This window comes from Toxotes jaculatrix, chromosome 8 (assembly GCF_017976425.1).
Source record: "Toxotes jaculatrix isolate fToxJac2 chromosome 8, fToxJac2.pri, whole genome shotgun sequence".
In the NCBI taxonomy this organism is placed as follows: domain Eukaryota; kingdom Metazoa; phylum Chordata; class Actinopteri; family Toxotidae; genus Toxotes; species Toxotes jaculatrix.
The window spans coordinates 15989574-16013547 of record NC_054401.1 but is presented as its reverse complement, the minus strand read 5'-3'; the positions used below and the strand labels follow the sequence as shown (position 1 = coordinate 16013547).

General features: G+C 41.0%; 1 protein-coding gene across 1 annotated transcript in view; it reads right to left on the bottom strand.

Moving 5' to 3' along the window:
* Positions 1-19814, bottom strand: part of sntb1 (syntrophin, basic 1) — a 31448-nt gene extending 11634 nt beyond the window's left edge. Inside the window, exons 1-6 of the mRNA XM_041044677.1 lie at positions 18617-19814; positions 9808-10054; positions 3335-3452; positions 3086-3175; positions 1137-1273; positions 352-548 (exon numbers count right to left, since the gene is read on the bottom strand). Coding sequence (XP_040900611.1) covers positions 352-548; positions 1137-1273; positions 3086-3175; positions 3335-3452; positions 9808-10054; positions 18617-19163 — 1336 coding nt within the window. The 5' untranslated portion in view covers positions 19164-19814. The remainder of the gene's footprint in view (positions 1-351; positions 549-1136; positions 1274-3085; positions 3176-3334; positions 3453-9807; positions 10055-18616) is intronic.
* Between the last annotated feature and the right edge of the window lie 4160 nt (positions 19815-23974).

Genomic DNA, 23974 nt, shown 5'->3' with positions numbered 1-23974 from the left:
ACAAACCTTCCTCTAACACAGTGGACGTGGGAGTCTGTGTTTGTGCATGTATACATTTGGCTTTATGCACTGGATTTAGATTTTATTTTAGGCTTGAGAGACCTCAGGCAAGACTTACCCTTGCAGCTTCTTAAATTTCTCTGTTTTGCTGCAGCATGCCTGAACACAACTGACGAAGCATCTGCAAAGCACAGTGACCTGTATGGCTCACTCCGCTCTGTCCACAGCTACACATTTGTGTGTGTGTGTGTTCCTGTTTATGGGGTTTGAGTGTGTGTGCTTCTACACGTTTTCAGACATTTTAAAGTTGCCTGTGTTTCTAAATCTGAATGCTCATGTATCAGAACTCACTCGTGGAGACTTCTTTGATCATCTCAGCTGAGGTGTGACATCCATTAACTATGTGTCTGGTCCACAGGGACAGGTCCTTGGTGGTCTCTGCCCGGAACAGGTGAGTCTCGATGCCAAGTCGCGTGCCAGTCCGAGTGGCAAAGAACAGCTCAGTGCCAGAGTGAGGTGACCCCCGGTCAGGACCAGAGTGGACCAGACTGAATAAACACAGACACACAGAAGGAACAAGACATTTATCATCATAAGTAAGAAAGTACAGTGTCATGACAAAGCATCTTGCTATAAGAGAAGAAACTTCTAACTTTCTAATGATAACACTCACTTCTTCTGAGATATTTTTTCCTCACTCTGCTTTTTCATAGTTTCATTAAAACTGGCTGTCAGAACTGTTATCAGGAAGCAAAATATTTTGTTTACTGAGCCAATAAAGATTCAAAGGTCACACCAAACCAAAATCTGTGCAAAAGTTAATTCAACAGCACAGAGACTAAACGTCTACTGCCACGCTAGCAGCTCTGAGAGGCTGCATCACTCATTTAAGAAAATAACAATCATCAAGATGGATTAAAAAGTTGCAGTTCACAGTGTGTTTAAATCCTTAGCAGTCAGGGAGAGATAAATGTTAAAACAGTAGTGGTAATGGTTGCCATGCTTTTAAGTGATAGTCATACATGATAGTCTCCATAAAATGTAGAATTATATAAAGCATTTATTTCTTTCATTTATGAAAATATTTCATTGTGCAATTATACAGTGTGGGTTTGTGCATGTGACGGGGGACCTACCGTGTCGCTAAAAGTGGGTAAGTGTGTGAAGGGCTCTGCCAGGCCTCCTTGCCCCGTGGCAGACTGTCGTAAAGCAGCAGGTCTTTCTCTGTCAATACCACCAGCACCGGCCTCCAGCACTGCTTCTCACTCTCTGTCTACAGCACAAACAGATAAACACTGAGACATGGACAGCTGTCCCCATCCATCCATTTTCTATATCCACTTAACTTGTGCAGGGTTATGGGGGGACTGGCTGGCTAAAAATGTTAGTTGTTTTTTTAATGTATTGCATCACTGTTTTGTAAAATGCAAAAATTCACCAGAGTTTAAAGTAATAACTTTAAAGTCATTAACATTAGTATTAAGTCGAAAGATTTTCATGAAGCTGTAAAAGCTTGTACCTAGTTGAAACTTAACAAGTGATTATTAAAATTCTGACTTAATTTCAGTTAATCACTAAAAGGTTGCTCAATTTGAATTTGAATGGGGAACAACATTGATTAATTTGTTGATGCAGGATCTGATGTACCTACGCCCTTGTATTTTTATCAGAAATAATGAAATTGTCCCCAGGTTTTTAGATGAAAGCAGATATTTCATCTGAGATATCAATGGTTGTGTGGCAGCAAGTTAGTTTATGTCAGAGAGAGGAACGGTGTTTGTGTTAAATAGGTACAAACATGGGTGTATACTTAGCAGTGGGTGTAGACCGGTTTTCACCTCCCAACTTCCATGACTGAGTGAGCAAACATTACTTTTCTCTCCCGTACACACCCTTATTCTCTTTATCAGTATTTCACACCTAAAATCTCCCAAAATGTTATTGAAAGAAGGAATGGCTAAAAATAAAGCAGGCTGGTGTGCAGGTGCAGCTTTCCCTTCAGAAACACACACCGTTAATCTTTTAACTTAGAGCACACACACACATATACACACACGCCGCCCAGTATTTCATTTTACAATGCTCCATAACTATTCTCATTATGAGAGCTTATCTGCAGCCCAGCCATGGAATCCTAAGCTGCTCTTTGAAGTTGTGCCTCAGCCAATCAAACCATGGGATTTACAGGGTCAAGGGTCGGCTTTTTAACATAATGAGAATATGTTGCTAAGTAACAGTATTGTACTGCATTTGAAGGATCAAATATTGGCAAATTCATGAGGACTAAATTAGACAGGTATGGATGTGTGTGCGTGTGTGTGTGTGTGTGGGTATGTTTCCAAAGGTGTGTGTGCCTGTATGTGAAAAGGAAAGTGAAGCTGTAGCTGTGTCCTTGCTTGTGTGAATTTCAAAAATGTGTGCCTCTGTGTGTACAACAGATGTGCACGAAGCAAAAATATGCATGCAAACACAGGTACATGTGCGCACACACGCACACAAACACACACACGTGCCTTTGCAATTCTATGCTTATGAGGACCCTCATTGCCATAACATATTCCTGAGCTTTTAACCTCATGAGTCACAAATACATGCCAAACTCCAATCCTTCCACTAAACTTTAACTATTATTATGAGATAACTTTAATCACCAAAGCAGAAACTAGTTACTAGCCACACACAGTAAGAGACACAAGTAAGACAGATCACAGCAGACAACATATGTAAGACACCCTGCCACAACAGTGGTAACATTCATGGAGTTCATTCATGGAAGACGGTATCAGGTGATTTAACATCACCTGATACCGTCTTCCCCCTTCACATTTTTCCAACGTCAAAATTGGCGGGGTCAGCATCCGACAATCTCTGTATCTTTCCAAAACAAACATTCTGACGTTCGCACTCACTTCACGTAGCAATTAGCCAGATGTGTGGATGTAAGAACAGCTGTCTCAAGCTTTTTTTCTTTCTTCACACGACTTCTGTCACTTGTCATATATATATAGTCATATATATATGACATATATAAAGCATTTCACACTCCCTGTCGCTCTCTCTCTCTCACACACACACCAACTCCTACCTTCCCTGCCAGCCACCCCAGGTGTCGTATCTCTTTGCTGCCAGCAATCCCCGTCCTGGCTGTGCTCTGGACGACCTCTGCCAGTGCCCGCTGTGGTGGGATGACAGTTTTTAGGACGGATGATCGTTCAGAACACATTAGATACAAAGCAGCTCTGCAGGAGCTGAATCTGGCCACTGAAATATCTAATTTTAATGGTCACACTGATGATGAGAGTCACCTGTAATATCAATGTAATCAAAGACCAACCTGTGCCAGTGTGGAAGTGACAGAGTGCATGGCAGAGAACCAGGACAGGGCAGATGGTTGGTCTGGGCATCGCAGCACCACGGTGTGCCTGGCGTCAGGGGAATGTAGCTCCAGTTGTCTGGAAAAGAAGATAAGAAAAGCTCAAACAGCTTTAACCTCTCTGTTATCATTGAGGGGCTCTAAAACTTCTGTAGTTCACAACCTTAGATGAAAAAGTTTCTTTCTGGATATTGAAAATGTATTGCTAGGCTTATCAGGCGGACCCAATTTGACTCATTTTACTCTCAGCTCATCGTTTTAAAAGCCAAATGTTCAGCCTCAACAGATGCTCATTTGTTTCATCCACAAGAGAATGGGCACTCGGTCATAAACGACGTAATGAAGTGCACTGAAATTTGAGTTTGAGTTCAAGTCAATTCAAAACATGAAACAGTCTTTGCTCATGCATCCTATGTGGGCCATATGACACAATACTGTCTCCCACTAAATTTCCATAACTAATCTGCTTATATCATATGGGAGTATTTCTGGCCCCGAGAGAAATGAATCTGTAGGATGCTGAATGGCCCTTTGATTATGTGCTCAGAGAATATGAATTTTAAGAAGGTACGTGTGGCAGCCTTTACAGTGCAACATGCTGTGTGCTATTGCTTCATATTGTAGCATCAGTACAGTCAGTGTTTGTGTCCGTGGAGTAAAACCAGAAACAAAAGTACTCTGAACAGGTACGCTAAAGCAAAGGTTAAATTTCCACTGTCCTTTCTGGAGGATGATTACAATTATCTGTGTCACACAAACTATTAATTATGGCTGACTCAGAAGATTAGCAGACAAGGACATGGTAAGCTAGTCTTCAGTGTGAGCCTCATGCCAGCATTTTGCATTAGGCGCTGTTTGAAGTATAAGCTTAAAGAATATGAACTCGTAGTAAAAAACCTTTAAGGTAGGGTAGAAAATACAGATGTAAGATTTTAAACCGCATATCAACACAGGCCATGTCTTGCAGTGAATGAAAAGAAGCAACAGTACAGTCAGTAAAACTTGCTGCAAGAAGCATTTTCTGGGAGTACAGGCTAAGTTTCAACTCACAACATGAATGGAAATTCATTCTTAATCTGTGAGTTTGCCACCATCACTAACAGCACTCCACTGTCCAGGTGCTCCTGGTGTTTAAATAAAAAAACAAAACTAACTCAACTCGGCAAACATGCTTTATTTGCAGCTTTCTTTATTCACACACACTCTGTGGACCAGGAAAAGCCCCAGTTAATGTGATAAATCTTCTCTTCCATCAAACCCTTGGAGGAGGGAGAGAGACTCACCAGCTCCAGGTGTGTTACTCTGGGTTAAAAATAGAACTGGAACCTGTAAAAGGTGAGCTGAGTAAGGACAGGCAGAGAGGAGAAGGGGAAGCAGAGGAGGGGGGGACTCCAAGACCAGATGTGTGTTTGGTAGAGGATCAGTCCTTTGAGGATGATGTCACTCTGACTCCCACGAGTTATACTAGACCTTATTTGCCATTTTCACGCCAAGATGTGGACGGACATTGAAGCTAATTTGTCTCATCTCTTGCATGCGTGACACAGGCATGGGGAACACAGGAAATCACAGCACATGAAATGGATGGAGTAGATGGATTTGACTGTATGTAGTTACATAAATCTGGTCCTGCTTGCATGACAATCAGTTTTTCACTTTATCAAAGGGTAGTTGTTCTCACAGGATTATCCCTATGTATGGCAGACGTTTATTTAAGCTTGGTATGTCGGTTCCAGCATACAGGTGTGCAATAACTGCCCTCAGACTCTTCACTGGTGAACTCTGTGTGTGCATACATACACACACACACAGAGTTCACATACAAGAGTTCCATACAAGAGTTTTAACCGTTTTAAAGCAACAAAACAAGTTGCAACACTGCGGAAATTCTTGTCTTCAAGAAATGAAACAATATCTAAGCCTACTGGAAATAAGCTGTGTGTCACAGAGAACAAGAAAACATAGTTGGGTTTAACAATTAATCAGTTCAATTGTTTGTTTTGGCCCACCCCCATCTCTGCCTAAATCCAGATGATGACTCAACATGGATTAATTGTTGCTGCACCACATGCTCCAACCAGAGCTGTTTTTAAGCCTCATGGGACAAATTTCGTCTGAAGTCTTGAGTCAAAACAAGACTTTAAGGTCCTTTAATCTTAATAAGAAAACTGTAAGTCAGCTGCAAGTCTGAACATTTTCCCTGAAAGCTGTGTACTAGTTTTTTTTTGTTTTTTTTTTTAGGTAGCTGTGTCCTTTCAAACCAAAGGTCTAATTAAATATTCAAGGTATGTGACAATGCGAGGCCCGTCGGTCACTGTATTATTTATATTCTGGACTGTTCTGGGATTTTACCAGGTCAAAACTTGACACAGGACTACTCCAGTGTAAAGTTGGCAAACTCATGTTGCAATGTTTAAATGATTAGTAATCACCAAATATTCTGATAGTCAGCTAATCTTTGAAATGTAGGTCAGGCAAAACAAGCTATTTGAGGACATCACCAAGCGCTCTAAGAAACTGGACATTTTATAGACTGAACAGGTAATTGATTACTCTAACAAAAAACAATCAACAGATTGATCAGCAACAAAAAATAATCCTGACCTGCAGCCCTACAACTTAATTGTTTTTACACCTTGCCATCTTAACATCCATATTTTTCAAAATATGAGACCTCCAGGCCCAAGCAGAGACAACCGTGACACCATCATCATCTGTCACAAATGTCAAAGAAAACTAGACTTTATGTTCTATACAGTTTATGTTAAGGTGAGGAAAACTTCTTCAGCATGTCCAATAGTTAAAATTAAGATAAATCAAGCCCATCTTTATCCCAAAGTAAAAATAATTTATCTTCTCTTCTCTTCTCTTCTCTCCTCCCTACTCTACTCCCTCACTGACCTTTCCCTGTCTTTTATCATTTTTTCTCATCACTGTACGTGTACCGTTTCCTCATATCCTTCTGTCCTCTCAGGCTTCAATGCAGTTTAAACAACATCTGCTCAAATGAACAGAGAAACCCTCGGAGGGATCAACACTGCACTGAGTCTAATAAAAAAAAAAATTCACTGTCACTTAACATAAAGCCTTATAAACCATCTCAGTTCTGAAACTAAAACAAAAGAGAGTAGGTTTAGTTCTTGCCCTGCAATCTTTAACTTTATAGTGTAAATGTGGCCTCCCTTTGTAAGTTTCATGGACGTGGATGCATGCAAACATGGCAGACCACATTTCAACTTGGGTGTCCTCCCATTCAAACATTTACTAAACATTTACTAGAGGAATTTGTCCTGGCTGCAAGGGTAAAGAAGGAACTTCATAAAAAAACATGCTGGTCAAGGACTTTATTTCTGCCTGTGAATCTGCCCTATGGCTTTATCAAACCACAAAACAGCCTGTTATCTGTGTGAAACGAAAACTCACCTTGTCATGGACAGGACTCCTTGTTTAACTGGCTAAGCAATAAAGTCAAAGTTATGGCAAACGAAGTGAATGTTCAACCTTATTGTGCTCTTAAATAGTTTAATACATCATCCTAAGATTTGTGACTGTGCAGCTCAAAGTTTCACCAAATAGTCTGTGGCCATTTTGAAAGTTAAGATTAATTTTTAGTTCAGATTATTTTAAGGGAAAATCTGTTACAGTCATGTTTTCATTTTCAGAAAAAAAACTTAAACTAAACTTTGTTAGTTACACACATTCATGGCGTAGCTGACCATTGAAACAACAGCCTCATGCGTAGTGAAGTTAAACTCCGGCATGTCCTCATGAATATCTGTAAAAGCTTTGAATCTATCAAAACTCCTAAATGTTGAGTATTTTCTGTCCAAACCAGCCTGTTCAGGTTAATTTTTCAAAAGCTGTTTCCACCAAGAAGATTTCCATTATTCTTCAAGATTCTCATATAAATGGAGCTAGACAAATCTCACACCTGAGTTCCCCACAGTCGTGTTACAGCGTTTCTGAAAATCTCAGTGTTTCCTGTCTACACGGGAGAGAAGGAGACATGGAGCCTGTCGCTGAATCATATTGGATTCAGCGACAGGCTACGGCATGTCCATCTCATCTTCTTCACTCGTGGCCAAAGCTGAATTACCAGCCTGGAAAGCATACAACTGTCCCCCAGGACCTCAGTTTCACTGGTTATTTATGGCAACTGGTTTGGGGTTATATAATCAGCTGCAATTTTGTTTGGGAATCAGCTGACAAGATGAGGGTCTTAAGGTAGGTCAGACTTTAATACCTGTTCTTGAGGTCCTGCCAGTGTGTCAAAATCTACCTTAAGCCTGACTGTTCAGCACCTCTACAGTGTACTAATTGAAATCATATATCTCGTCTCTTCTTGGTTTAATCCATACACAAATAGAAATGTAAAATTGTTTGTTTTCTTGTTACCAGGCAACCAGCAAAGTTCTGGGGCCTTGTTTTAAGCCAAAAGGGGGATGTCTGTAAGCAGGGGAGCCCTTAGAAGGGGGCCAGAACCTTGTTTTTTCCCTGAGCCCCCATAGCAGGTTTATCAAGCCATAATCACAACACACGTTATAAACTTTGTGATGCACAATGTGAGGCATCATAATCTATTCAGTATGTAAACTGACCTCAAGCTCACATCTCTAACCTGAACAGTCATGATGGAGCTCACACTGCCTCAGGCGAAATACAGACTCTGTCGGTAACCTGCTCTACAAAGAATGTAAACATTCCCAACAAGGAAACATGACAAGTGCATTTACAGCTGTTACGGGCAATGTACTTTTTGTCAACCTTTTTTTGTTCAGTGGTAAATAAAATAAGTTTTTCCATACAGTAACAAGCCAACAGAGAACCATCTGCTCTGTCCGTGTAAGATGTTCTTCCTCTCATTGTGCTTGTTTTCTTGATTGTTTGTGTGTTAGAATTTACATTTTACAGTTTCAGTGTGGAGCCATCTAACAACATCTATACAGACAGAGAAAACTTTGAAGTCAGTGCTCACTGTTACCACTCGACTTTGATGTTTCTTCCATCGTCTGAAGCTTTGAAGTTTAGTGAGGTTCAACTATCTCACACTTCTAAAATCATACATATGCAGAGGGGGAAACACATGGATGGAGGGACAGCAGGATAGAGATACAGGGAACTGTAGTGGGAAAAAAAAGAAATAATTCAAGAGCAAGAGAAAATGATAGGAAGAGGATGGAGATAGAGGAGAAGTGATTCAGACAGATAACACAGAAAGCTGGGAACACAGAGAGAGAGCGAGAGATGTCATAAAAGAAAAGAAGAGGATGGGGAGAAGACAAAAGGAGCCGAAAAACACAAACACCAACAATTGATTGAAAAGCACAGGACAGAAAAAAAAAAGCAAAGGCAAAAAAAAAATATGACAAGTGGGAAGGGAAACAACATGGTAAGAGAGAACCAGGGGGAGAGACAACTAGGACAGAAAGCACACGTTCACAGCCCGTGACACCAAAAAAGTTGAAAGAATAAATCGCTTTCTTCCCTCAATCTGTTTGATTGGGCCGTTGTCATATTACCGACCAATTAACTTGACGACACCTCCTAACAGACCACCCCCTGCTGACTGAGAATTATCTGAGCACTACTTCAAACGTCTGTCTTTAAAAAAAGAACAGGAAAAAAAAGTGAAAATGGCCTAAAAAAGTCTGAGAAAACACTATTGAGTAATCCCTTCAGGATATCAGAAGGAGCTGCAGACCCAGGGTATGACTTTTCTATTCTCTCACTGTCACACTGCTGAGTTAAGGAGCAGAGAAGAATTAGTTAACCTTTGGTTAATTAAGGTAACCGTTTTCGGGTTTGCCACTACATTCATGTGACATACTTGTCGCACTGCAACAGATTTATAAATCGTCCTTTTCATAATGGCGGTGGGCTGAAATTTGAATTATTTTTTTTTTGTGTGTAAGGAAACATATTAAATATAATGATAATATATTTCTTTCTGCAGTGGTTGACTAACATTTTAGAGCCAGAGTTGCAAGGAGAAGCAAAGTCAACTTCCGTGGTGCACTACAGACCACACCAAGTGACAGCCCTGTCACCTATGAACACTGATAACAAATAATCCCCTGACATTTAGAAACAGACCACCAAAGATTTACAGTATATACTGTTTTCTTTTTTTAATCAAAAACTTTTTATTGTCCTGAAATCCCATAAAAAAAAGGCCAAAACCAACAGCCTGTTAAGGTCACATCACTTAATATTTTCCCAATCCTGTCTGAGACACTCAGCCACAAGCTGTTTGTTCCTACAAAAAATCTAAATGAAAAAAAGATTATACATGTCTATACATGTACATATACACTGTCTGAGTGGTTTATCAATGAAATAGTCATTAGTCTGTAAATGAAAAGCAATAAGCACAAGAGCAGCAGACAGATGAAACGCCAGCATCTCCAGTCTGTGTGTGTGTGTGTCTCACCTACCTGTTCTCAGGGTCTGGTGTGGTCATGGCTCGGGTCACAGAGCACATCTTGAGGGGTATGCACCTTCTGTCGCCCTGCAGAGAGAAGGAGGGCTGGGTCGGGGGGCTCGGAGGGTCAGATGAGGAGGAGGAGGAGGTGATGGGAGGGCTGCCAATGCGGGGGGACTCAGGAGGGGGAGTTTCCCAGCCAATCTCTGACACAGGGGAGCACTTCTTGACATATGGCGTGGCCTCACGCATGTACTTGACTGGGAAGGAAAGTTACAAAAAAAAAAAATATATATATATATATATATTTTCAGTATACAGTAGGCCAAGGTATACAAGAAAGTATTTTGAGATCTAAATGTTTTGGAGGCACTCTTGGCCAGGATGGGGGGGTTAGTTTGAACACATTCATAGGAAATTATAAAGTATAAAGCATCCAAATGCTTGCTGAAAATCTTTCTCACACTATTTCACAAGGGGCAGGTCACTGATGCACGCACATAGTAAATGTTGCAGGTCACTTCCCTGTTCTTACACTGAACAGTATGACGTAAACTTTGTTGAGAAGAGAATCTATGTCTTACCTTGTGGCCATCTAATGACGTAAAAATCACATGCATTTGAGCAATAATACGTAATGTGTCACTTGCTGTTTTGAAATAGTTGCAGTCGTAGTTTGTTGTTGCAGGTCAGAGGAAGGATGTGGGGATACCACAGATGTACAGATACACAGCAGAAATAGAAACAGTTTAATTGTGCTACTACTGAGGTATTTGGTGAGTATTTCAGACTTACATGGGGCAACAGACAGAAAGATAATTCTCAGGAACAGCTCTGTGTATCAGTGATGCTTGAACTCTGTCGTAAAGGCCCACAGAGGATGTGTGGGTAGTCTGTGGAAACTTGCCAACATGTCATTTCCTTTTAAGAGAGAAAACCTTTGATTATGTCTCTGCTCAATAACAGAATGGTCCTATTGTATGATCCACTGCTTCTGGTGAAGAAGGGTGAATGGATTTTTTTTTAACAGTTCTTAAGTTACATAGTAAAAATATTTTATGTACAAATTGTTATTCTTTCATTTAACAGTATGCAAATGAAGCAGTTGGCCCCCTCTGCTACCAAAAGGAAATTATCACAGAAAATGTCAATTTGAGCCAAAAGCCAGAACAGACTGGGGCAGCTCTTTGCCTCTCAGATAATGTCTTAAAATGTAAGTATTCTTTCTGATGATTCAAACCTCATCTCTGCTGCTAAAGGAAAGAAGCATGAGGAAAAGAGTTAAGGAACCAAAAACACTGAATCTACCCCCACAGCTCACAAAATCTCCAGATAGTATGGTCACAACCGATGTCGCCGCGCCACCTGAGAAACTTTCCAAGCAGTAAAACAGAAAGCTTTACTTGTAAAAGTCAAACTCTGAATCACTAGAGGCTTTGCAACTGTTTTAAATTCCTCGTGTTTTTAGGTTTGAGAAGGGGAGAAGAAAAGTGAAGACAGGACACATGTTACAATGAAAGACAGAAATAGAGAGGCAGAGTTAAAGTGGGTGCTTAGGACTCTCTCTGTCCTGAATGTTCTGTATCCCTGGTATGCCCTGGATGCTTAATTGGCATATCCCACTGTACGAGCCGTGTATAATTGGCACATGGCTGGTGGCATTTGTAATCCAGCATATGAACTATTCTTGGGAGAAGCACTATAGATCCCTATGAGACTGTGAAACAAGCCTAACCGCCAACCTGAAGAGGAGAGATGACAGGGTGACACATAACACAGAGGAAAAGACGGGGGTGATGTGAGAGTGTCCTCAATGGACCTACAGACACGACATGATCTAGTTGCGCAGTAGAATAACCCACACAGTCAGATCAAACGAGGGAACTGAAAAACAGCTGATGTATTTGTTAAAACAGAGCATAACAAAAAACAATAGAGCTGAATTCAATGGACTGAAAACATCAAATCTGCTGTAGTCCATGATGACAACCTTGTTAAGAGCCGCGCATTTATGAGACACAAAAGAACATGTAGGAGTTAAATTTCTGAGAGAAAAAAAAAAGAAAAAAGTCAGCATGGTTTTCAAATTTGAGACTTGTTTGAGTACAAGGACACACACTAACATACACTGTCTGCCTCATCTTCTGTGCAAGAACCTGCGAATGAACTCAAGGAAACACTTTAGAGTCACAAAGTGTGTCTGCTTGTGTGTGTGTGTGTGTGTGTGTGTGTGTGTGTGTGTGTGTGTGTGTGTGTGTGTGTGTGTGTGTGTGTGTGTGTGTGTGTGTGTGTGTGTGTGCCACAGCTGGTCAAAGTAAATTTACAGTCCACATACGGAAATATAGATATACTACTAATACAATGCATAGCAGGAAATTTGTTTTCCGTTAACATTTACAAAGACAGCCTGGAAGTAGGAAATCTAAACTCATCGAGAAACGTCACTGTGCCCAGAAATAGAGCTGCAAGTGTTTCCAGCAGAAGGGGAAAATAAATGGGGTGGAGTCCATGTGATCATTACCCTGGAAGTGTGTAAATGTGAGCGCATTCCCTTGGGTCATGTTTATATTCCATTACAGCACCAACACCGCCAATTGTGCACAATAACCTCAACAGCACGATAAGAGCTCAGAGAGGACAGGACTCTTGCTACCCGAGGCTTCATTTGAAATCAGGCTTCGAGCTAGTTCGCCGTTACACAAGTTAAACCAAATCGTCCAAATGAGGGTCTGCCCTCCACCATCTGTCTGATTTTATTTTCCAATTTCTGGCTCGTGCTTGAGACAAAGTGAGAGCTCGCACACAACTAAATCTTTTTTATTGTGACTCCCACTCTGCACTTCGTTTAGAGTTTGCCGTTACAGTAGTTGTGATGCAAATGCATGAATGGCAGTGTATCACCAAGGACCAGCTGTTCAAGTGCCCAATGAAAATCCCATTCACTTCTCTTTATGGTATTCAAAAGCCATTCACTTTTTCCTAAAGTGCACTTAACCCCGTTCCCTTACACATTTCACAAATGAGGCAATTCATTTCTTCACAACTGTTTGTTGTGTTGACAGTGAAATCAGCCGTGCGTGGATTTCAACTGTATCTACCACACACAATCACAATAAATACGCGCAGACACACACTTGTTCGTTCATATTCCTCAGCATGTGTGTCTGCGCAGCACCAACCCCCCCTTCTCACACACACACTCTGCTCTATAACATCAGGTGTAATTACTGCATCTATCTTGTTGTGTCTTTCTCATTTAATAGTCTTAACAATATTTAATGAGGTCTGGAGTCATTGGACCTTCTGTCATATGCTCTGAATGGGGAATTTTCTTTTAGTGAGAAAATGTACTAAAGAAATAAGAATTCTTCCTCTCATTAAGCCTGTGGGAGAAAGAATATAAAGTTTAACACTGGCGGCAGTTGGGAAGAGAACAGAGCAGGGCAAATATGTAGAAAAGAAGAGAAAGGCTCCTCTGATTGCAGAATGAAGGCTTTCACTCCTGCGCAGGTATCTGAATGCTACAGCAGCACAAAACGCCTTTATAAATCCAACCTCGGGGCATCTTTTTGTAAAGTTTGGACGCACATCTCAAAGAGTTCAAATATCATCTTATCTGAACAATTCTTTTAGCATAAGTAAATTTGACAAAGAAATTTGAAAAGTGCGTAGGTGCAATTACTCACTGGCACTGATCTTTGAACCTCATGTCAAACAGTTACTAACTCTGTGCAGGCACACAACTTTCTGCACGTAGAGGAGCAGAGGTGTGAAATATGTGTTTACATAAGCATGAGAGGTTGGATCTGATGACAAAAGCTTGAAGACTCTTTATAAACTTTTTATAATTTCAACATGTTGATGTTGGATTGAAGAGACAGTAAAAGTGAGCTGTCACACTATTTGGGAAACTGTAGACTGAAGCAGATGAATAGTGTCACAGGTCTTCTGTATAAAGTTCTGATCATCATAATGTATTGTTCTGGCTGTAAACAGGCCCATGACTGCGAATGTGGGAATTAGTGTATGTGCTACAGAGTTAACCTAACAAAAACTATACGACTGAATTCTGAGCACAGAAAGACGAGTAAAGCTCAGGAGCCTATTTGCTAGAAAACAAACAAATACAGGTGTTTACACCACACTGTTCAGAGGGACATGTTAAATGTGACATCTCCATTACACTAAACAATAACCTGCATATTAAAGACCAAAAACCTCCCTAATATGTCAACCCAGGGAAATCGAGGACCCGCTGTTTAAAAAATGACAAAGAATTTCCATCCGTCTTGACAGGAGTAGAAACAGTTAAGTGGGGTGGGGATTAACAAACAGTCAATTACTGTGTTCAACTTCCAAAGGAGCAAGAGCTAGATGTCATCAAAAATCGCAAGCGCATCATCTTTCAACCAAAACTCTCATATTCCACTGTCTCCTTCATCCATATTGAACTGTACACAACATTATTAAGGCAGCTTGTCCTAATGGGAAAAGCATGTTTGCACAAAGAAACTGAAAAAGAGAAAGGTGCAATACCTATCTTCATGATCATCAGACATCAAACCACAGAGCTGTGTGTCACATGTTCCATTATTGCCATAAACGGCAGCAAAAAAACAACATACTTACTCAAAACCACAACCACAGAAAGTATGAGCAGATGGTAGTTTTTACAGTATGCTGTTGACTCATAGACAGTGTCATACATTAAACAGAAGTCACTGTGAAGCAACAGAACAGTCTCACAGACTTCACTTTTTTTTTTTGGGTCACCCGTGGTCACCCTGTTAAATGTTTATGAAATTCCTAATTGAAGCGTGAAACTGAAGTGCCTTCTCCACTGTAGAGGAGCTCCGTTTATAATGACCAGCATGAGAAAACTAGGGCAAAACAAACACAATGAACAGGAACACAATGGTTACACCTGGAGGGGAAAGGAGTTTTTGTCTTATTCAAACAAAGCTGACAGGAAAAACAGATGAGCCTTAGCTCTCGTTTTGTTTTGGCTCTGTATACATCCACAGAGGAGTGGAATGAATGATTCAATCTATTATCTTCGCCACAACAATCACTACTGCATCTCCACAGTTGTTGTTATTATCATCACCATCGTCCGCTCTGAGTCAGACTCCACAAACAGTAGCGGAGGAGATGATAGTTTCTCTAATGACATAAACAGTCAGCTGGTAGACACATAGACACTCTCTCTCTTTCTCTCTCTCTCTCACGCGCACATATTGAGTGTAGCATCGGTCTAGACTACACTGCTGACTAATGACACATATCAACATACTCAAGTAGGCACATGCTCATAGGCACACACACACACACTCTGGATCACACTGCTGACAACACACACACACACACACACACACACACACACACACACACAGATCCATCCAGATGTCAGGTGATAACAGGTATGGCTTGTTAAGGGCTCAACAGGAGAGCTGTCGGGACACTGACTCATTTCCTGCCTGCTGTAGTTTGGCAGATGTTCTTCTTTATTGTGCTCTGACTTTTCATTATTAATTTCTTCTGCTTCCATGTTTAGACTATGTGGACTTGTATTGATGCTTATAAATAATACTGTTTGATGCTGCGCGCTGGCACTGAAATCCACCTGGTGTAATATTTCCCTCGGTGTCCCCTGTTTCAACCTGGACTATTTTCTCCCACCACTTCCCACCACGTCTATCCATTCTGACCAAAACCATCTCAATTATTTCAATATAGGTTCCTGAAATTGATGTTAATTGATGTAGCTTAGCAGCTATAGCTAAGCGTGGCAGGGTTGTCAAGTTTTGGACTGTGGTATGAGCGATTTTCCGCATCTGAAGTATTTGGAAGGTTGTTTCTTTTTTTATTCCGTTTTTCCAAAATCAAAAACACAGCAGTAACGTGTTTTTGTCTGCTCTAGATGGTGCAAATATGAGCATGATATCGTCCTGCTAACTATCTTAGAGCCTATAGCAGTGTTAAACTTTTCCAGTGTTATGTCCCAGGCCAAGGAGTTTACTATGTTGTTTTGTGGGGTTAGGTAGGTCCTCAACTGGTGAAGATGCTGCGTATTTATCTGTGACACATAGCTAAAGCATCTGTCTTTTAGAGTGATACCTTTTATGTAGCCATCGTGTGCATAGGATTCCTTTTACCAGCTGGAAACTTGTAACCATACTGTTTATTGTTTTCCATCAATTTGTAATTGAAGGCATTATTTGTGCAAAACCAATCTTTCACTGGACCACCATGATGGCACAGGCTGCAGTTGCCAGGAGCTTTGTGACTCAGCTGCAGAGCCTCGATTGACCCCCATAGGGCAATTCACTTTTGGCTTGTCAGACTGCACCCTGAGCCACGGAACAGAACCAGCAGAGAGTTGGGGGGGTGGCTACCAAGCAGATGGTCTCTGACATGGAGGCTTCAACCCTGATGGCTTCTGACCACTGGGTGAATTTGCCATCCTGCATCAGGTGGGAGTGAGTAGTCGGAGTCTATTTTAGCTGACTTTGTCCTCCATCTTCGTAATGAGTTTCAAGATGGGCTGTCAGCACTACAGTAAAACACACAGACTACAAACACACATACACGTGCAAGCTCACTTACAGGACATGCAGAAAAACACAGTTCACTGTGTGCACACATGCACATAGACACACACTCCTCTCCCATGAGACATACGCTACCTCCTAACAGTTGGATCAGATGTTTCCTCCTCATCTCTTTCCTCGTGGAACACATTCTGCCTCTCTCACATCTTAGAAGTTGGCTTGAAAAAAATGGATTTTTGAGCTTTACATCTCACTGCTCGCGTCTTTTTATTTGAAATGAAAGTTTACACGCTTGGTTACGTGTTAAGCGCCTTTCACGCCCCCGGAGATCCATGAAATCCATTGAAAATGCATTTTGTCACTTTGCATTCTTCTTCTGCTGCTTTCCCAAATGCAAATGATCTCAGTAAGGGTGCAGTTACGGTTACCTGCTGTGTTACCCTAAAGAAAACCCATACTGTCATCTGTATATCAGCCTCTAAGTTTCCCTCGTTAGCTCTCCTTCTGTTTCAGTCTCTTTTTACTGTTCTCTCCCTCTAAGCACTTTCCCCATTAAATTCACATTTCAGCTCCAACCACTCCCTTTACTCTCTCTCTCTTCCTCTTTCTCCCTCTCTTGCTCTGTGACTGCTCCATCCCCTCTTTCCTCATTTCTTATCTGAGTAAGTTTTCAGCAGGGACCTGCTTTTCCCTCTGCAGTATAGCCCCTGTACTCCACTGGGAAGGCTCATCACCGTGTGTGTATATATGAGAGAGTGAGTGTGTGTGTGTGTGTGTGCGTGTGTGTGTGTGTGTGTGTGTGAGAGAGAGAGAGAGAGAGAGCGGTAGAAAGAGAGAAAGTGAGACACTTTGTTCTTACTATCTTAGGTCCAAGAGTCCTCACAGGAACAAGAAAATAGACGTGGGCACATTTTCCGGTGTGTGTGTGTGTGTGCACACGTGCATGTGTGTTAAGGGCGTAAAATGATGTTGAGCCTTCAGAGTGGAATCTGCCAGCCATCAGCCTAATTTTCTTCTTCACTTTTGGCTAAAAACAACTGCGAAGCACCGACTTGGCTGAACTGTTCGTGTGAGTGAGTTGAAAGTAAGTGCTGCTGCATATATGCGTGTGTGGAGACGCTTGAGGAAATATAGATCTGGATTTGTCTGAGTGGCCTTGCTCAGAGAAGTATGTGAGGAGGTAAAGGGAGACAACATTAGTTTCTTGCATGTTTCTCCCAATGCACCTCTGGTTACATAATGACTCTTTCCATAGAAATCCAAACTGTTCTTTTGTGCAAAAAGAAGCCTCCTGTTTCCCAGCTATGGCAAGTGCATCCTGACAACAAAGTTGCATGACATACACCCTTTAAATACAGTGTCTTCTCCTCTTCTGCTGTAAATTAAATAAATTTGTGGAGATGCCACAAAAAAAACAGCTCCAGTTCTTTTCAATTTGGTTCCCTGGGAGAAAGACTGTATGGCGACAACCAACTGTGACTCTATAAATGAATTAAAAATAAATAAATAAATCTTGAAAGAAGATTTGAATAAGAATAGCCTGTGAAAGAAAAACACTGCCTTTCCTGCCTTAGCTCTTATTATTAACCAGCAGCTACTTTCTCTAATGGAAAATAAATCACACTATAGGTTTTCATTCCCAGGCTTCCACACGCAGAGTCATGCTGGTTTTCATTCTGTTCATCTAATCAGGGACTGACTTATACCTAGGACGTTAAGTGGACGCAATTAACCAGAAGGTAGAATAGAAAACTAAGTACTTTGTGTCCTGAGGACCAGGGTTGAGAGAGAGCAGCTGACCTACCAGGGGATATGCACAAAACGACTCAACACTAGTCTAAGAAAATAGGCAGGCATGCAGGGTGAGAACTCGCATCACTACATAACATGTTTCAGTATAACATCTACAGGATGAGGTACCCATGCATAGCGAGGTCTCGGGTTCCCTGGGGGATCTGCATTAAAATGAAACTGAAATTCACCAGCACTTGTGAAATGCTTCTCAAACACAGAATGTGCTTAGCTAACTGAGATCTAGCACTTATAACTCTTATCTCCCCTGGTATGCAGCATAATCCGTCATCAGAACACATCAATAAACACTATCACTCACATCTGGGCTTCCTGAAATAAGACCTTATCTTGTTTTGGAGTTCAGTAGATGAATGGGGGTATGCATGTGGGATGGGAAAAAAAAGTTTGGGATTCCCTAACACATACACTCTCCTCTGTTTCTGTCATCCTCTCACACAGTCTGTGCAGCCTGCATACCTTCCAGAGTCACCTCTTTCCCGGCCCGTTTCAGCGCCTGCACAGCCTCGTCGTGGGTCGCGTCCCGCAGGTTCATGCCGTTCACGGACAGGATGGCGTCCCCGACGTACAGAGCCTGGGTCTGGTCCGCTGCGAGCCCCTTGAATATCTTACTGATGAGGATGGGCATTTTATTCTCCTTCCCCCCTTTGATGCTGATCCCGAGTCCCCCGATCTCCTGCTTGGTCACCTTGACGCACCGCTTTCTGTTGGCGATCGCCTCGGGCACTCGCTCCGGGAGGTCTGTGAACGCGGTGCGCACAGTTTGGGGGCCGTTGTTGGAGTTGGTGTTATTGTTATCAAGGTAAGATCCGTTGGTAATGCCGTTAGAGTTGACATTGTCGTTCACGCTATCGTTAAAGCTGCTCTCCTCGCAGCTTAACGTGAGCGCTTCCTCGTTCAAGTTGACCAAAACTTTGTGCCACTGCTCCCGCACCAAAACCTCCACAAATCCACTTTTTTGCACTCCGGAGGCACCCGAAACTCCCGTCGCTATTACCACCGCCATCTTTTGAGCATTTCTTTAAAATAACATGCGATTTAGTTCCAGGCACGCGCTCTCTCACACATTAACTTCCACCCTGTCTCCCTCACGCTCAGGTTGGACTTTGCCCCTCAGAAGTTTTTTGCGGGACTTGTCAAGCGTCCCGACCAACCAGCCCGAGCCCTATGGGCACAAGCTGCCCTCCGCTCCGCCTGCCTGCGATCCTATCTGCTGGGTGGAGTTTGCTCCCCCTCGCCGTCAGCCGATCCCATCTCCAGATCCCGCATGCACAAAATGTCTTCATCGTTTCCCCTGAACATTTGAGACGTGACCATTGACGCAGAGGTAAATCTAACAAGTACCCCCTCCAAAAAAAATCTTTAGAAAAATCCAGTACTTTCTCAGTTTCTCTTTCGGCATTCCCCGTGATATATACAGTGATGTTAAAATGTACTGATGTGTACACTAGCCTTAAAAGGAAACCTGTTTCGTGAATAAAATCATTTGTAGTACGTGCGTTATTAATTAGTCATATGGAGCCGAAGAAATGACAGAAAACGGGACATTTTCAGTCTGGTTGTTATTTTAAAACACGATTTTAAATAAAATAAACTCATTTACAATATCACTCAAATGACTTTCCAGTCCTCACATGTCCACCGAGTCTCCACGCTGCTGTACTTCACGCCGCGTTCACGTTGCAGAAAGCGAGATCGGTTACGCGCGTATAGGAATGCGCCTGTGCCGGTTTTGATGTGTCAAAGAGGAGAGAGAAAAGAGTGGGAGCGTTTTTGTTCGGAGCCTCTGACATGGAAAGACCTCCCTCTGAGGCTTTGCTCTCCATCACTATTATTATTATTATTATTATTATTATTCCAAAGGACATCCTCATGCCCGGTCAATCCTACTGACTTGTTAGAGTTCACACACAAGACAGAGAGGGTGCAGCCAGTGCTATCACTATAATGACTGGAACCCCTGGGTGCCCCGGTGGTCGGACAGACCGTTCTCCACAGGGATGACCCGGGTTCAAGCTCTGTGAGTGTGTGTGACTGACAGGGAGGCTGAGACAAGACAGAGACAGCTTTAGCCACCAGGACATGGTGATGATTTAAGGGAGTAAAAAAAAAAAGAAACACCATGCAGCTGTTGTGACTTCCGACAGAGCTCTAAGTGCCAAGAACTCAGCATTTTTGTATGCAACCGCATTGAGCCCCATACATTTGCATTTTCTTTCAACAGCTTGCACCTTGAAGCACAGCATCTCTGCTTGATGAATCACGTTTCGCACTGATCTGTTAGAAATGTAGCTACGACACCTACTGGTGACTCTGTAAACTGATGATGACCTGTCAGGCAGCACAATTAAACCCAATGAGAAACAAAAGAGACACAAGGGATAATTTGTACCAAGAGCAATGATATAATAATAATAATAATAATAATAATAATAATAATAATAATAATAATAATAATGATGATGATGAACACTGCTGTAGAATATTGTCATGCTGGGATTTTTTAATGACAAATTTGATCAACTTTTGCACTTACATTTCCTAGTTGATGGTGAGTGGTGTTTAATATTTATTTTATTACTAGTGATGCAAAGATAAATATCTTGCCCCAGCGGAAATAAAGATGATTCTTTTCTGTTCTGGAAACACAACAGTAACCCATCTTGTATCTTGGCGTTTGAACATTATGGGCCTCTAACACAAACTACCCTTTTTTCCTTTATTAACCAAAACACAGTAATTTATTATTATTATTATTATTATTATTTTGATATAGATTTTCAGGTTAGGGTTTTTCAAAGAATATTCAAACAAATTTGACTCAAAAGAACATGTTGACATTAAATGTACTGCTGAGCTTCTTTCTAAGGGGCTTTGAATTCGAGGAAAAGGGCTCAGAATTTCTACCTTCCAACACGTGAAGGAGGCACGAGAAAGCAAAATAAGTAGACTATACTGTCATGTCATCATCTGCCACTTATCTGGGTCCAGGCCCAGGTCGCGGGGGCGACTGCCACCCACTCCACAATGCACTGAAGTCCTATGGCACCTCCACAGGTGGTGAGCCCATGGTAGGTGGTGCCACCCAGAGTGGGGTTTAAACCCACGACCCTGAGAGATTGAGTCTCATGCTCTACCAACTGAGCTAACCAGGCGGCCCGACTATACTGTCTATACTGCTAAATGTTTGCTCTTTTATCCACTGCTTAATGCTATGTTTTTTTTTGTGTGTGTGAACGTGTGACTTGGCTGCATGCTGCTAATGCAAAGCAAAAATTCCCATTGCATTGTCTCTTACACAGAAGCTTCTGTTCTGTGCTTTATGAATTGCAGTTATTTGTCATCATCATTTTTATTATTCCTTTTATTATAATGATTTTAAATGAAATAAGATTCAAAACAGTGGTTGCTCTAGATTTTAACTTATATCAAAGGATATATGTAGTTATTATGAGAAATAATGCATTATCGCATATGTAGATATTTCATTTAATATGTGTGTCAGTGTATGTGTCATAATTTATCAAATTGTGTAATTATGGGAATATACAATGCAGGAATGTTGAACAATGTATGAGCAGAGCTTCCTTATACGCCCGCCCTCTAAACCACGTTGGATCATTACTGCTGAACTGCACCAAAGAGGGGATTAGCTTATTTATTTTGAGAAAGAAACAGAAATAGTACGAATGTTTTGGCTTAATGAGGTGTAGGAGCTACAATTGATTTTTACTTTTATATGGAAATGAGCTATCAGATTTAATGCACATTCTTTGTTGTGGTAATGACCTTCAAAACAAGCAAACAAACAAACAAACAGAGAGTGCAATCTTATTAAAGGTGATGGTATTTAAAGGTTATTAATGAATCTTTTTTAAATCCTCAGTCAGCCAGCACATTTTTTTTCTTCACTGCAACAGGGAGCAGCTGCATAGACAGGTGTGATTGCACACAAACACGCAGTCACACATGGGGTTTGTGTTGTTGGTGTATGAACAGGTTTTCTGGAGTAATTAGGAGAGTGTAGTGTCCCACTCAAGAGCACTCCACTGCTGGTGCAAGAGGAGACTCAAGCCTCCTCTCGACATGATTTTTACATAAAATATAAGATTGGTTAACTAATAAATGTGAATATCTTTCTGTGTAAAGAAAAACAGACCGCAGAACGTGATCCTCCCTGAATAATGTTCACTCCTTACCCACCTGTCTTTCTCCATCCTCTCCTCTCCATGTTCAGTCACCCTCTTTATTCTAGCTTTTCTCTTTTGGTTTCTTCCCCTGCATCCACAGCTCCTCGTTTCCTTCTCTTCTCTTGTTTCTTTTAGCTCTTCTAGTTCATTCTCATTCTTCATCAGTGCTTCTTCACGCTTTTCCTTCACTCTGCCACTGATTTTTGACATATTGCTTTTAACTGGCACAAGCCCAGTTCACTGAGAAAAAAAACCAAACATTTGTATGTTTTCTACTCATTAGACAGACTGAGTTTTCAGAGATGAGGCTGGAGAAATATTTTTCTTTTATATTTTGCACCATTACTATATTATTTGTTCTTTCAGGATTTAAATGTGTCCTGTGGATTTTCTTGTAAATGAAAAGAAAAAAAAAGAAAACTCCTATTGACATTCAGTGTTTTCCACTGAATGTCATTTTCAAACGAGGTTTATTTTTCTCATGCATTTGCAACACAATCAAAATTGAGACTCATAAAAACATAAACTCCAAAAGCTCCACAGGGTACCTTTAATATTAAAGCCACAGGGTTGCCTTGAAGTCTGCATTTACAGGCAAGTAGAACATGTAAATGTTGATATACATGAATTGAAAATAAGCCACAGAAATAAACATTTGTTTGTAGCTTCTAAATCTGTCATGCTCAAACCAAATGAAAGTAAAGTTTCAAGATTTCATCTGCACCTGATGCAGAAAATGTGGAAAATAGGAACAGATGAAACAGCTTTGTTTAGGACACAATTTCTGTCAACAAATATATTTTACATCAGCAGAACTTGGAATTTGGAATAAAGAGAGACAACACATCAGAAATTTTATCAGTAACCACAGTTAGGGGGTTGCACTCCAATGCAGAATGCTCAATAAACAGGACAAGTACATCTACTACATCTACTACAAGTAGATGTACTTGTCCTGTTTAGTTAGTAAATTAGAAGCAGGTGGATATGAAATGACAGGAACAATGAGGAGAATCAGAGACAGGCAACAGCTAAACAAATATGCAAATATGTTAACCAACCAATCAAATAACAGACACATGTTGAAGTGACTATAAATAGAATACTGCTGGTGAAATAGTATTTGACACTGAAAGTAGTAAGAAGTGGTTCAAACGCTTTATTTTACGTAACAGGTGATATATAACTAAAAGTATTCAGATTACAGAATCACAGATTCATTAAATTTGGCATTGTCAGTTTCTGGGTGGTTCAAAATCCAAGAACCAGAATTACAATCATACATTTGAAGAGTTAAATGTGCAGGCAGCGGAAAGAATATTTGTGTGATGATTCATTTCCTTTGACTGAACACTAAAATATTACTCCTTTGACGTTAACCTCATAAAAGTGGCATTTTCGATACAGTTCATATGATACTATCAAAACAGGCAAAGAAGCTTGTCGTAGATTTAGTCAGTGTTGCTTTGGCTGAGAGGAATTACTATGACACACAAAACTGACTTAAGTGTCAACAGGAGGTAGTCATTAAGGATTCTTTAGAATTGGAAACCTAAATAATTTTTTCATTTCATGCCATTCATGTTTGTTAAAACACTGTTAAGGGGGTTAAATTAATGTCATAAGG